The 16,131-nt window shown below is 42.8% G+C and overlaps 2 protein-coding genes and 1 pseudogene across 2 annotated transcripts in view; 2 read left to right on the forward strand and 1 right to left on the reverse strand.

The window, feature by feature from the left end:
• Positions 1–16,131, reverse strand: part of igsf21a (immunoglobin superfamily, member 21a) — a 195,064-nt gene that overhangs the window by 120,569 nt on the left and 58,364 nt on the right. Inside the window, exon 2 of the mRNA XM_061069995.1 lies at positions 925–1,037. Coding sequence (XP_060925978.1) covers positions 925–1,037 — 113 coding nt within the window. The remainder of the gene's footprint in view (positions 1–924; positions 1,038–16,131) is intronic.
• LOC132999429 (tripartite motif-containing protein 16-like) lies at positions 10,249–11,897 on the forward strand (annotated as a pseudogene).
• Positions 13,551–15,227, forward strand: LOC132999334 (tripartite motif-containing protein 16-like protein). Its single transcript, XM_061068976.1, has 2 exons — positions 13,551–13,848; positions 14,083–15,227. The coding sequence occupies exons 1-2, from the start codon at positions 13,551–13,553 to the stop codon at positions 15,225–15,227; spliced, it is 1,443 nt and encodes a 480-aa protein (XP_060924959.1).

Here is a 16,131-nt window from a genome sequence, read left to right on the forward strand (position 1 = left end):
CATCATCTATCGTACAGGAAGTCAGAATCTGCAGCGCCACTGACGTTCACTCGTTTGGCCCGGAAACCCATGACTCATTATGTTATGTAACACGAGAGAGAGATAGAGAGAGAGAGAGAGAGAGAGAGAGAGAGAGAGAGAGAGAGAGAGAGAGAGAGAGAGAGAGAGAGAGAGAGAGAGAGAGAGAGAGAGAGAGAGAGAGAGAGAGAGAGAGAGAACGTTTCACAGAAGAGCCATAAGCTCCGATGATAACATTTCAGTGCCTGTACCACATTATACAAATCCAATCACCACTCAGCGACTCGGTGTCAAATGAGTCAAACAATTTCACAAAGCAGATCTGCACAGCTAAAGACTTATTGGGGAGGTTTTTTTTTTTTTTGGGGGGCGAAAAAAAACAAACGGTCAGACGAGGACGTGATATCACCAGCTGCCACTGTTTCCCAGTTCGAGAGCTTATCGCTGAACAAAGTTCTCCTCTGTGAACTGCAGCATTTTTAATTTGATGGAAAACTTGCCAGTTTTTATGGATCACACAGCAGCTCTTAAAAATCCTAAAAGAGTCACCACCATTTATTTAGTTTGTCAGTTTGTTTGTTTTTCTCCTTGAACACGTAATTTAATTATTGGCAGCACTTACGCAGCGTCGGGCGCCAACGTGGGGATTTTAATAACTGATAAGTGTTGATTCGACCAGCTGTGAACTATTAAGAAATAATGGGGACGACCAGCAGATTGAGAAATCAATTTCCCGAGCACCAGCCACCGACGCCTCCCATACAGCTGTCACACATCGCAGCCCGTCTCCTAACAAGAGCAGATTGACAGAACGTGGCTGCTCTCCTAACGCCGCCATCAACACGTGATGTGACCTCCTCCAGACGCCCGGCAAGCAGGAGTGAAAGAGGAATGAACTGGACTCACCCGGTACCAGACGATCTCTCGAAGCCGTCCGTCAGTCTTGAAGTTACACTTGAGTGTGACGGTCTCTCCCACGACAACAGGCGGCAGCGGTTCGATGGTAACTGTCAAATATCCTGGAGGAAAGAAAAGACAGGATGGAAGAGTTTTGTTAGAATAGAAAAACTTTGCGTGAACGATTTGTGTTTTTGTGCTGCGATAAAAGAGTAAGGAATCGTTTGACTGAACCATGAGTCAAGCTCACTCTCCCACGTGGAGTTGAAGTCTCTCGGTGAATAGCACTTCAGTGGTGGTTAGTGAACGAGGCCAGAGAATTCATTTTGCATTGACCCTGCTCAACTTCTTCAGCTGTTTTGGAGATTAACATGCTAACTGTGTGACATCCACAATGCTAAATAATGAGTAATATTATGAATTATGTTGACCTCTAATTTCCTTTTCCTTACAAGAGAAAACTTTCTCACATTACTTTCTCCTGCATTGTATAAGAACTTTGAAAAACCTTTCACCCATTGTTATCGAATAACTTATTTCAGTGACAGTCATTAAGGACTGTTTACACATTAACAGCATATTTTCTTCTTTTGTAAAAGAAAGAGAAAAGAAAAAGGGAAGTCATCTGATAATCTGCACCACACACTGTGTTCTTATAAATTTCTGTACCACAAATATGTCAGAGTTTTACATAATGACCCACAGTCTTTCCTAACACAATGACAACATCTCTCAAGTTATAATAAAATATCCTGGATCTGCCACTTTAACCCGATCAATTCAGCTCACCCCCGTCCCTTCCTGCACGCCACCAACAATTGTTGTGAATAATTCCTCATTCCGCGTCAGCAATTATCCATGATGACAAATGTCAGAATCAACAAAACAGAAGTCGTGAGGTTTATGTCGAAAACGTGTGTTTCACAGGGGAAACGCTGCCGTCGCTTTTTACAAGGGCATCGCTGTCAAACTCTGCATTTAAAAACAAACAAAACATATTTTTCTTACACTTAGAAATCAGAGGATTTACTGTCAAATACGTGTCTTGCTGTATCCGGCCCGGAGCGTCCTCATTTCCAAATAATTGAAAAACACTTTTTTTTTTCCCACCGGGACTTTACAGGCGATGGTTTTGTGGTGACAAGCATAAACAGCCGCAATCACACCTGCCTTCGTCAATGAAAGCTACAGACAGAAGGTGAAAGACACAAAAGGGACACGTGTCAGACGCAAGGACAAAGTGTCGCTGACGACAGACACACATTTAAAAACCAGAGTCCCAGGTGGATTCTCGACCTCGCCGCACTTAGTCTGATCATCCGGGCTTTGAATAACCATGTACGACTACTGCTAATATTACTGCACACAAACCTTGAGGTATTGTCCCAACACACACAATTACATAAATGAGATGGTGATTGGAGAGAATATCAGCAGATGCTTGCGATTATATCTGGCAAATAAATGATGGTGGATACAAAGGATCATGAAAGGTGGAATGAAAACTGGATGGAGGACACACATTCAAATGAAAGCTAACGGAGTAACTTATGATCTGATGGAGCTCAATGTGATGTCAAAAATACATTTATATTTCTATGAAAGCAAATATAATACATGTAGTTTAGAAGAAAAATAAAAAGCATGTCTTATGTGGTTTGAGCGGAGTGAGCCGGCGCCGGTGCGTGGGCTGACAGGAGCAAAGCCTCCGCCCAACACTTCAGCCGTTTAATACATTCAGTGTTTCACAGTAACAGATGGATTTTATAATAAATATTTAGTAAATGTGTGAAAACAGAGCCAAATTGGAACCTTGTGACCAATTAAAAGGTTAAAACCTAGGGGGGGGGGGGGTAGAGCAGGTTTAGTTTGTTTACTGAAAAGATGAAATCCCAAGAAGGAAGATTTGTAAGATCTCTGCTGTTTCTTTAATAAAGTAAACTGTGTAGAAATTATGAAATTGAAGCGACGTTACAAACCGGTAGGAGTTTGATACACGATGAAAAGGTTTTACTCTTAGAATTAATCAGAAAAGTGACACCCGCAGTTTGCACATGACTGCTAAGCAACAGGTCCCTCCAACACTTTGACCTTTACTTAAAGAAAAGTTCCTCATCAGGTCGACTGCTGGACCTTAAAGTTTATTTCCCTGAAGTTTTCCTTTTCAAAAATGATTAAAACAGAGTGCTTGTCTTTTCCATACTGAAGGCACAACCTGAATGTAAAAGACACAACCGACAAAATGCAACGACAAAAGCCACACAACAGAAACCCAATCACAAATGAGGTGTTACACTACAGCTCTCAGGAAGAAATGATTGCGTCCTTTCTTTTTAAGCGCTCCAGGCACCTGTACCGTAACAACTCAAATAGACAAGACTCACGTTTTAGGCGGCTACCGGTTTGTCTTTGTTTTCACAAACAACGGCTCACTTGACCACAAAGACTCGGCTTCCCTGTCAACACCCAGTGTCGCTCACTTCCGTTGGGATTTGGTTTTCCATTAAGTGGCTGTGTTCTCACTTTGTTGTCAGAGTTGTGTTTTGGCTTCTGCCTTCGTGTTTTCCTCACTAAAAAAATAGTATAGCGAATTATATTTTGGCCATAAGCCTCCAAAACGTAGTCTTTGTCCGCCTCGTAAAAACACAAGTGGCTGCACAGGGATGCAAACTGACAATTATGTGTTTACATCTTGTTCCTTTTCACAGCTGCAGCATGAACCATCCATCCAGCATGACGTTTATCCTTTATTTGAGGGTCTCGGGGGGGGGCGACCACCTATCACACCAACTGTCAATCCAGAGTCTGAGTATCTACAGAGAGCCCACACACACACACAGGTAGACACAAACTGAAAACCTGCCCTGCAACAACTTCTAAAACATGTTTATTGAAGTTTCTCTCATGTAGAGTTTGTATCGAAAAACATGAAAGCCCTGAAATGCTCTGAAAGAGTTTGCAAAAGTTCCGTTCAATGTCAGAGTTTAAATAGGACACGGTGACGTGGTGTTTTTGCGTTAAACCCCTCGGAAGTCTTTACAACAATTTGCTCTTCTCCCTTTGACTGTTGCTGGTGATTCAAACCCCCCCCCCCCCCCCCCCCCATAGTGAGCTTCTCCTTCCACGGAGCTGCAGTAATGTTAGAGGTTATTGGTACAGTTAAAAAAAAGCAAACATAAAGAGCTTAAGGAAAACGCCACGGTGCCTCGTCCAATCCCCTCTTGTCCTGTGTCTTTCATAAGAAGAGGGTGTTTAATATTAGTCACTCACGTCCATTCAGGCATTCAGTCACTCATTTTTGGCTTGTCTGGCTCTTTGTGTCATTTAGTACACAGTATATCTACAGATGTCACACTGAACCAGAGGAAGGACACGGCGAAGAGACAATTTGTCCTTTTGAAGACCTTCAGTCCAAGAATATATGTGTCTAGATAGTTTACTTTATCGCCGTCCCACAAAAGGTTGACGGATCTAAAATACTGCGTCACGTAGAACAGGACTTGACTGAATAATTCACAAGTAAACATAGCAGTACTAAACGGAACGTAAAAGGAAATGAAAACCTGCACAAGGTGAACCTTTGTATTCCAGAATATGAGTATACAGGGTACAGCTGTGGAGCCCTGCGGCACAGCAGGGGACAAATTGCAGAAAATGACGTGAATAATCACCAGCAAAGTTCTACGCAATCCGGGAGGAGAAGGAAAAAAAGAGGTTGCGCTGCAGAAATGAAGTGTTGCTCGCCCTTAAAACAGATCGTCTGGGGTTTCTGCTTTGGTAGACGCAGATCAGCATGTCTCTCGTGTCAGTGCACCTAGATATGCTTATTAAAGAATCTTAATTTAATCAGCAGGCTGAAGAGATCCCCTCTCTGGAGTCAAATTGAATTGATAAACCTTTCCGGAGACTGCACGTCATTAACACAGAGCTGATGCTCTTAGAGAAAATCCGAACCACTTACTACGAACCCACAAGAGGAGCAGCCGGGCCTTATGAACGTCTCTCTGAGAGTTTGCCACAGAGGTGGTGGAAACTGGAAATGTATATTACCTCAACACACTCTGTGGAGTACAATATTATTCACACGCCTTCACATAATGTCCAATATCTGAAAATAATAATTATACGCCGTAGCTAGCCATTAGTGCACAGTATTCACACAATGCAGAATAATGTAAAAGAAGCTAGGGGGTCTCCTTGTGTGGTTGCAGGGATTAATTGTGAACAAGTCATTGACTATGTGGCACAGAGCGAAATGCAGCATGGCCGATGACAGAGAAACGCTCCGGAGCGTGCAGGGAGGGATGAGGAATTTTTAAAAGAGCAAATTACATGGGTTGTGCACTTGTGCCAGAGAAGTTCACATTTCATATAATCCCTATGAGAAACTGGAGCAGTTGCCGGCTGCACATACCAAGACAAGAGGGCATAATTCCCACACAATTCAATATCCATTGGATGCCAATTAAATGACTCCATAAATTAGACAGATTTTTTATTTTTTTGCCAATTCTGTGTTGAACGCGTTCCAATGCAGCAGGATCTGTTGTGATGCTTAGTGCACTTGTTAGAACACAGGCGGATATGGGCCATACTCAAGCAGCGGAAACGCATCAGTGTCGATTCAACCCGGAGCATAAAAATCAAATCATGAAAATCTTCATCCTCTTGCGATGATTCAACACTTGTGATGGTTCAGACGGCTCCACTCGAGATACTGAAAATCAACCTTGGATTTCTTGTGCAGGCTCTTACAAATATTAGAGTTATTTTCTTCAACCGACCGAGTAGCTCCTTAAGTTTAACAGAAATCACACAACACAATTATTCTGCTGATTTACTGAGATACTTGATCACAACTAAAAAAGAGGATATCACAGCTTCTAGTAGCCTTCACCTCCTTATCTCCTGCAATAAAATTAAAAGACCCATACGACAGTTTTTCATGGTTTCTTCCTCTTGTATGTTATGTACTTTTCTGTTTGTCAACGTAAAAGATCTGCAAAGGTACAAAGCTCCTTTCACCTCCAGAAAACACTCGTCCGGAAGCTCCTGAAGCACCTGAAGCTCCTGAAGCTCCTGAAGCAGCCGAGCTCCTGAAGCTCCTGAAACCTCTTGAAGCTCCTGGATTTTCTGAAGCTCCTGAAACTTCCTGAAAACCCTGGGGCTTCTGAAACCTCCTGAAGCTCCTGAGGCTTCTGAAGCTTCTGAAACCTCTTGAGGCCCCTGAAGCTCCTGAAGCTCCTGAAGCCTCCTGAAACCTCCTGAAGCCTCTGAGGCTTCTGAAGCTACTGAAAGATCCTGAGTCCCCTGAAGATCCTGAAGCTCCTGAAACCTCCTGAAGCTCCTGAGGCTTCTGAAGCTCCTGAGGCCCTTGAAGTTCCTGAAGCTCCTGAGGCTTCTGAAGCTCCTGAAACCTCCTGAGGCACCTGAAGCTCCTGAAGCACCTGAAGCTCCTGAAGCTCCACTGAAACCAGCCAATACTTCGGCACCATTATGATGTCACAATGTCTCACTTTGGTGTACACCGACCTTTCCTATAAGACCTATCACAAGAGAGGGGGCCAGCTGACCAATCAGAGCAAACCAGGCTTTCTAAGGAGGCTAGCCTTGAAGAGACAGTGCAGCAAAAACGCAGTATGAGGAAAGCAATGTGCTTTATGGAAATTAGAGCATGTAAACCTCTTAAATAAAATCGATGAACCCGAGACTGAGCACAATATGTCTTCTTTGAAACAAACTATCGAGTAACGCGTTAACCCGGTCACCCTTAATCCATCGTGCTCAGGCTGTGAGGAAGCTAAAAGCCTCAATTTACATGTACATCTTTTAATCAACTTCAACGTGTTAGAGCAAATATCCCAACCTCTCAAGATTAAACCCCGTGAATCAATAAAGACCAATCCTAATTTATACGGCAGGGTCTTTTCTCTTTTAAATGGGAAGTAGGACAGTATGCAAACCAATATGTTACAATCCCAATAACATGCATGTATGTGCATTGTATTTTAACAGAGGACCTGATGTTGAGCCTCTTGAGAAAGTGTAGCATCTCTTTATCTTAGCTTACATTCAACACAGAGCCCGATTCTAGGTCCCTGCTAGAGTTGCACAATATGGACCCTGCCTGTGTTAAGACGCCCTGTATGGGACGGAGGCCCCAGGTATGTTTGTATAGTGCTCACAGCCACCTACCGATAAGCTCCCTCTGCATAAATCAGCCATTCTGCTCGGCTGACGCTACCTTGAATTCTAACACTACCACAGCTGTGACTCTCACGTGGGGAGCAGAGGCAGCAGCGCTCACCGAGGAGAGGGATTGAAAGAGGACGGAGATTTAAAATACATTCAATCAAAAGAAAAACATTCTGCATCCTCGAAATAAACCTGCTCTAAAGGGAGGTAATATGTTACCATGAAATGTTAAGGGTATATAATTATATATAATAAACTTTATTTACGGCACTTTGGACAAAGTTAGAGCATCTCACGAAAAAGAACAGAGGGAATTAAAAAGCATCAATTAAAAAATAAAACAGAGATCATAAAACAGAGGGGAATAAAAAATTAAGGTAGAGGAAAATATTGAATTTGAGTAAAGGTGGATAATAAAACACAGCAAATAAAACATTCATAAAAGCTATCCATAAAAAATAAAAAATAAATGTTTAGAGATGAGACTTAAAAGACAATAAAAGATGTTGCCTGTCAGATTTTGATATGTACACTGCTCCACAGTTTAGAGGCGCTAAGAGCAGAAGCATAGTCACGCTGTAAATTGTGTTTCCACTTCCACCCATTGTACAAATGGAGCGTAAATATCCTGGATACAGGTTCAGGAGTTTTGCACTTTTGACATTATTTTAAGCCAGAAACACTTGTGGTAAAAAAACTATCTACCGTCTTTGACAAAAACTCAATTTAAGTATTTTCGGACTTTCTGGTATGACCCATATCCCACCGGCTAACATGGAGGAGAAGGGGTTTATGACATGTACTGCAGTCAGCCACCAAGGGGTGAGCCAGATCATTTGGCTCCACTTTTGCGAAGCTGTCATGTCTGAGCTCCATCCTCCGATCCCACGCCCTGCAGTGCACACATGGGGTTAATGTTCCCCTGATATCATTTGGAGGCAATTTGTTTGTTTGAGATTTTTATAAAAATCCATGTGGCGTGTAACAAGCAGCCAGTGTAAGACGTCATGTTCAGGAGTAATGTGTTCATGATGTTCCTTAGTTAAGCCTTTGGTTCTGCAGCAAATCCTTGAAATAATTCAACTTGTCCTGAAACTAAAAGCCATTTAGCAGGGAGGCAGAGCACTTGGATATCATTACAAGAGCGCACGGGCTAGTGTGGAGTGACCAGAGAGTGCATAGCATTTAATTGGCTCATATTAGGTGGTTGTGGAGGCAGACAAGGCCTCCGGCTTGTCTCCATCCATCAGAGGCGCTGTTGGAACAACATCTAATGAGGGGTGCAAACTATGCTTTCTTCCATTAATAACAGCAATTTGCCAAGATTCAATGAGAAAACAAAACACAGCCAATGATGGACCGGCCCAAAATGTGCCTGTTATTGTGCTCTTTGATTTATGGCTGTGGCCTACCTTTGCTTAGACGTCAGTGCGGCTAAACGCATGAGAAAAATGGACGGCAGAGTTTCTTCTGCTCTCTTCCTCTGAGCAGTGTGAAAACAAAAACAGCTGATTCAAGCATTATCACATCAAGAAGAGGTGTTTTCGAGGAAAAGATGGAACCTCTTGATTCAAACAGTGATGGAAATCACATATAAGATAAATGTAGGAGATGTCGAACCATTTCTACTGTCATGAAGATATCTTGTCTTTTAACAAAAAGTGGATTTGATTATTCTTTGTTCATTGTTTTTTTAAACGCATGTAATATAATGAGTAATTTGACAATTAGTCCACAACTGTATGAAGCTGGACATATTACCATCAATAAATCAAGCTAATCACTTTACATCTTTTAAAAGAAAGTGAGCGATTTGATGGCAGGAGCTTAAGGCAAGTGAGCAAGAGATGTGCTTTTAATGGTAAAGGGTGCGATCAGGGGGGGTGGCGGGTGAGGTGGGTGTGCGACATATTAATGCTTTACATGTTTTGGCAGCACTAATCTCTCCATTTGTAATCTTAGCCTTTAGTCGATGTTCTGCGGGTCCCATCTGAGAAACGCTGAAGTACAGAGCCTGAGGCAAACGGGGCTATAGATTTAGCAAACGGTCATGTTATATATCTTATTCACATTATTCCCCATAAAAAAAATATACACTAAGTGGGGAGCTTAGTGGCTATTAAAGCTCTCGCGGAGCCGGACAGGTATCATGTAGCGAAGAACCTTTACTGCCTCGTCCTTTTTTTATTTCTCAGAACGTGAATAAAAATTAATGAAGATGAAGAGACTTTCTTAATGACATTTTAAATTACATGAGAAAGTTGGTAGCAGCAGAAAAGACCAGGAGGTTTTTGAGCAGAACATTGAGAAGGGGGGGGATAGAGCACCAATAGAGTGCAAACTAATGCCAGGGGTCAAAAATCTCCTTTAACTCTTATAATGGAAAATTAACTAAGTATGTGTGAAACCTATGTTGTAGTCGGAAAGTACGTTTTTGTAGCTCTATCTAAAGGCTTTTATGACCTTTCTACATACATATACAAACTGTTCAAATAGTTTATGACCTGGACTGTTTTAATGGCCTGAACTGTGTATGACCTGAAAACTGTTAGACCCTTTAGACCCCCAAAGAACTGAATGTATGTCTACTTATCTCCAAAGGAAAAACATGTAAATCAGTTGTCTGTGTTTAGGTAGCTCTCTCCCTGCGCCTACAGAACCAGTCTGGATTGGCTGAGAGAGATAGCCTCAGTCCTCCTATATAAGATCATGTATTTGACTGTCCTACATCTTCACTCTGAGACCCATGTGGTTTCCCTGTGTTGATCCTTTCTGCAGAAAGCCCCTTATTGAATACACGTAGATAACTTTGGCGTTTCCAGCCTCTTGTATCTCCAGATTTCCATCACACTCTACAGCACCTACTTGCATACATTCATATTCAACATATCTGATTTCTTTCCATCAAGGTGAATGACATATTCACCAGGAAATTAGTAAAAATCTCTCTCTTTCTCAAGACAAAAGTGTTTAGGCCCATGTCTCATGTGAGCCTGTCTCTGAATCTGTTGCACATGAGAACCAACTTCATACGACATGAATACACAGACATATACAGGATATGTATGTGGGAGGAGCAGAGATGTGGTTGAGTTCAGAGGAAGTGAAACTGTTCTACAGTCACTGCCACCTGCTGAAATGGCGCAGCGAGAAAATCCACTAAACCAAGAAAGATTCTGCTGTTCGATCTGTCTGGATCTACTGAAGGATCCGGTGACTACTGGCTGTGGACACAGCTACTGTAAGAGCTGTATTAACACCCACTGGGACAATGGGGAGGAGAGAGAGGAAGCTACAGCTGCCCTCAGTGTAGACAGACCTTCACACCGAGGCCTGTCCTGCTGAAAAACACCATGTTAGCTGATTCACTGGAGGAGCTGAAGAAGGCTGGACTCCAAGCTGTTCCTGCTGATCACTGCTATGCTGGACCTGAAGATGTGGCCTGTGATTTCTGCACTGGGAGAAAACGGAAAGCTCTCAAGTCCTGTTTGGATTGTTTGGTCTCTTATTGTGAAAAACACCTCAAGCCTCATCTTCAGTCACCTCCATTTAAGAAGCACAAGCTGGTCGAGCCCTCGGAGAAGCTCCAGGAGAACATCTGCTCTCGTCACGACGAGGTGATGAAGATATTCTGCCGCACTGATCAGCAGTGTATCTGTTATCTCTGCTCTATGGATGAACACAAAGACCACGACACAGTGTCAGCTGCAGCAGAAAGGACTGAGAGGCAGAGAGAGCTCGGGCTGAGGAGACAAACAATCCAGCAGAGAGTCCAGGACACAGAGAAAGACGTGAAGCTGCTTCAACTGGAGGAGGAGGCCATCAATTGCTCTGCTGATAAAGCAGTGGAGGACAGTGAGGAGATCTTCACTGAGCTGATCCGTCTGCTGGAGAAAAGAAGCTCTGATGTGGAGCAGCAGATCAGATCCCAGGAGGTAACTGAAGTGAGTCGAGTCAGAGAGCTTCAGGAGAAACTGGAGCAGGAGATCACTGAGCTGAAGAGGAAAGACCATGAACTGAAGCAGCTCTCAGACACAGAGGATCACAACCAGTTTCTACACAACTACCCCTCACTGTCATCTCTTAGCGAATTTACACACTCATCCAGCATCAGGATCAGTCCTCTGAGGTACTTTGAGGACGTGAGAGCAGCTGTGTCACAGGTCAGAGGTCGACTACAGGACATGCTGAGTGAGACAGTGGATGTTTTACTGCCACAACCAGAGCCAAAGACCAGAGCTGGCTTCTTAAAATATTCACAGGAAATCACACCGGATCCAAACACAGCACACAAACGTCTGTTATTATCTGAGGGAAACAGAAAAGTAACTTGGATGTTTGAAGAACAGTCTTATTCTGATCACCCAGACAGATTCATTGGTAGTTGGCAGGTCCTGAGTAGAGAGAGTCTGACTGGACGTTGTTACTGGGAGGTGGATGTGGGGGGGATAGGACTAGTTGGTGTAGCAGTCACACACAATAATATCAGCAGAGGAGGAAACTCAGATGAATCTGGATTTGGATTGAATGATAAATCTTGGTCATTATCTTGTGATGGAAACAGTTATATCTTTTCTTACAACAGCATCAAGACTCCAGTGTCAGGTCCTGGGTCCTCCAGAGTAGGAGTGTACCTGGATCACAGTGCAGGTGTTCTGTCCTTCTACAGCGTCTCTGACACCATGACTCTCCTCCACAGAGTCCAGACAACATTCACTCAGCCTCTCTATGCTGGAGTTGGGGTTTATTATTCTGGAGCCACAGCTGAGTTCTATAAACTCAAATAGAATCAATTCATTAAAAGCTGTGATTTAGATTCTGTGTTTAAATCTTTAACTTCTTTTGTCTCCATGTTGTTGATCAAAATTCGTCATGGTGACGTTTCTACTCCGCACAGAGATCAGCTGTCAATCAAACACTGAAATTCCTTTATTACACATGTTTACTTCTCACTTAGTAAAGATGGAAATCTATAATGTGTGAAAGAACAAATGTTGCTGTTTTTTTCTAAATCAATGTAGAAATAAGGTTCTGTGATGTTTTATAACCTGTATTGATCCTGATCCTCAACAATGAGCTGATTATTTGTTCTTTTCTTTTCCACATGTGAGATGGAGATGAAACAAACTGATTGTGTTTCCATGATATCACTGAACAAGAGTCATTGAACAAACTGTACTGATTAAATTATCAATAAACTCGTCAACGTGTCCAACTGATCGACTTCACTTTTGTTTTAATTACAGTTTATCAGGGCTCATCTCTGTAAAGTGTGAATCCACTCATCCTCATTGTATTCCCATATTTAGTGAATGGGCATATTTATCTGCTGCTGCGTAGGATATTGTTCTTTTTATTATTATTATCTTCATCCCTTTCAGTTTTCAATTCAATTTTGCTTCCTTGCTGAGATATGGCCATGTGGCATCTCTGGCAGCCTGAGCTTCACAGGCGCAGCACAAGCAATTCGTTTGACAGCTTAATGGTGGCTGTTGTGAAACTGTATCTACCTGTGATGCTGAATCCTCACTTCCAACAAATTTCAGGTTGGTAACCAAAAATGACGTCAGGTGGGTGTGTACCCATATGTACAAAAACGACATTGATATGTTATTAATTGATTATCTGACATTGCTTTAAAATGTTTGCTCGATATTCTCTAATGCCGGGGGCCAAAATCCCCCTTTAACTCTCCAGCACCTACTTGCACACATTCACAGTCAATATGTCTGATTTCCTTCCATCAAGGTGAATGAATTATTCCCCAGGAAATTAATGAAATCTCGCTCTCGCTCTAGAAAATAGTGTCTAGGCCCATGTCCCATGTGAGCCTGTCTCTGAATCTGTTGCACATGAGAACCACCTTCATACGACATTAATACACTCCCCCCCCTCCCTAGATATGAATTCTATGGAAACAAACTCCACCCATTTATTCAGATGCGCACCAAACTTTGATGAGCTCTTTCCACACTCATATCGTATCCTTCCACCAAGTATTTTGTTCATTTGTCTGCTAGTTTTTGAGTAATGCTTCAAAAACAAAAAATAACGTAATTAAGGGAGATAAATCAGACCTGTGATTATTATTAAATGCATCTATTAGATTTTAGTTGTTACTGTATGTTGTGAATGAAGGATAACACACCCTGCCTCTCAGTGAAAGCTCCTCCTACCACCAGGTGAGAACAGGCCGCTGTGAAATGCAGTCAATCCTGAAAAACCAACAACTTCTTCCTCAAACACAACCAGCTCCTCCCGGTCAGGATATGTCCTTGTCTCCTCCCTTCACAGGTGTGTACGTGTAAGGACCAGTGAACAACAAGCTGTGAACTGTGGGAGCTGAGTCACAGCAGGGAGTGACCTAGAGGGGGAGGAGCAGAGATATGTTTGTGTTCAGAGGAGGTGAACCTGTTCTATAGTCACTGGCACCAGCTGAAATGGCGCAGCAAGAAAATCAACTGTACAGACAAAGATTCTGCTGTCCGATCTGTCTGGATCCACTGAAGGATCCGGTGACTACTGGCTGTGGACACAGCTACTGTCTGAGCTGTATTAACACCCACTGGGACAATGGGGAGAAGAGCGGAGGCTACAGCTGTCCTCAGTGTAGACAGACCTTCACACTGAGGCCTGTCCTGGAGAAAAACACCATGTTAGCTGATTTGGTGGAGGAGCTGAAGAAGTCTGGACTCCAAGCTGCTCCTGCTGATCACTGCTATTCTGGACCTGAAGATGTGGCCTGTGATGTCTGCACTGGGACAAAACTGAAGGCTCTGAGGTCCTGTTTGGATTGTTTGGCCTCTTATTGTGAGAAACACCTCCAGCCTCATCTTCAGTCAGCTTCATTGAAGAAGCACAAGCTGGTGGAGCCCTCGAAGAAGCTCCAGGAGAACATCTGCTCTCATCACAACGAGGTGATGAAGATATTCTGCCGCACTGATCAGCAGTGTATCTGTTATCTCTGCTCTATGGATGAACACAAAGACCACGACACAGTGTCAGCTGCAGCAGAAAAGACTGAGAGGCAGAGAGAGCTCGGGCTGAGGAGACAAACAATCCAGCAGAGAGTCCAGGACACAGAGAAAGACTTGAAGCTGCTTCAACAAGAGGAGAAGGCCGTCAATGGCTCTGCTGATAAAGCAGTGTATGACAGTGAGAACATCTTCACTGAGCTGATCCGTCTGCTGGAGAAAAGAAGCTCTGATGTGGAGCAGCAGATCAGATCCCTGCAGGAAACTGAAGTGAGTCGAGTCAGAGAGCTTCAGGAGAGACTGGAGCAGGAGATCACTGAGCTGAAGAGGAAAGACCATGAACTGAAGCAGCTCTCAGACACAGAGGATCACAACCAGCTTCTACACAACTACCCCTCACTGTCAACACTCAGTGAATCTACACACTCATCCAGCATCAGGATCCGTCCTCTGAGGAAATTTGAGGACGTGACAGCAGCTGTTTCACAGGTCAGAGGTCGACTACAGGACATGCTGAGTGAGACAGAGACAAAGGTTTTACAGATTGTGTCTCAAGTGGATGTTTTACTGCCACAACCAGAGCCAGAGACCAGAGCTGACTTCTTAAAATATTCACAGGAAATCACACTGGATCCAAACACAGCACACAGATGTCTGTCATTATCTAAGGGAAACAGAAAAGTAACATTTATGAGTCAACAACAGTCATACTCTAATCACCCAGACAGATTTACGGATCGTTGGCAGGTCCTGAGTAGAGAGAGTCTGACCGGACGTTGTTATTGGGAGGTGGAGATGAGGGTGAGAGGAGGAGTTTGTGTAGCAGTCACATACAAGAATATCAGCAGAGCAGGAAACACTGTTGAATGTAACTTTGGATGCAATGATAAATCTTGGATGTTAGTTTGTGATGGAAACTGTTATAATTTTTATGACAACAGCATCAAGACTCCAGTGTCAGGTCCTCTGTCCTCCAGAGTAGGAGTGTACCTGGATCACAGTGCAGGTGTTCTGTCCTTCTACAGAATCTCTGACACCATGACTCTCATCCACAGAGTCAAGACAACATTCACTCAGCCTCTCTATGCTGGAGTTGTGGTTTGTCATCCTGGATACACAGCTGAGTTCTGTAAACTCAAATAGACTTGATTCATTAAAAGCAGTGATTTAGATTATGTGTTTAAATCTGAACTTCCTTTATCACACATATTTACTTCTCACTTTGTAAAGGCAGAAATTTATAATTACACTGACATGAATGTGTTTTAAAGAACTAATGTTGCTGTTGTTTTCTAAATCAATGTAGAAATCGGGTTCTGTGATGTTTTATAACCTGTATTGATCCTGATCCTCGTCAATGAGCTGATTATTTGTTATTTTCTTTTCAACATGTGAGATGGAGGTGAAACAAACTGATTGTGTTTCCATGATATCACTGAACAAGAGTCATTGAACAAACTGTACTGATTAAATTATCAATAAACTCGTCAACTTGTCCAACAGATCGACTTCACTTTGGTTTTATTTACAGTTTATCACGGCTCATCTCTGTAAAGTGTGAATCCACTTGTCCTCATTGTATTTACATATTTAGTGAACAGGCATATTTATCTGCTGCTGCGTAGGTTTCTGTTCTTTTTGATATTCTTATCTTCATCCATTTGAGTTTTCAATGCACATTTGCTTTCTTGCTGAGATATGGTCATGTGGCATCTCTGGCAGCCGGAGCTTCACAGGCGCAGCACAAGCAGCTTGTTTGACAGCTTATTGGTGGCTGTTGTGAAACTGTATCTACCTGTGATGCTGCATTCTCACTTCTATCAAATGTCAGGGTGGTGACCAAAGATGACGACAGGTAGGCGTGTACCCATATGTACAAAAACTACATCGATATGGTATTAATTGATGATCTGACATTTCTTTAAAATGTTTGCTCGATATTCTCCAATGCCAGGAGCCAATAATCCACTTTAACTCTGCAGTACCTACTTGCACACATTCACAGTCAATATGTCTGATTTCGTTCCATCAAGGTGAATTAAATATT

The sequence above is a fragment of the Limanda limanda genome, chromosome 4 (genome assembly GCF_963576545.1).
Source record: "Limanda limanda chromosome 4, fLimLim1.1, whole genome shotgun sequence".
Lineage (NCBI taxonomy): Eukaryota > Metazoa > Chordata > Actinopteri > Pleuronectiformes > Pleuronectidae > Limanda > Limanda limanda.

What these genes read in the sequence shown, in the direction of transcription:
- LOC132999334 (XM_061068976.1), top strand. Translation starts at nt 13,551, where the DNA reads ATGGCGCAGCAAGAAAATCAACTGTACAGACAAAGATTCTGCTGTCCG. An exon ending in CTATTCTGGACCTGAAGATG is followed by an intron (nt 13,849 to 14,082) that starts TGGCCTGTGATG and finishes ATCTCTGCTCTA; the next exon opens with TGGATGAACACAAAGACCAC.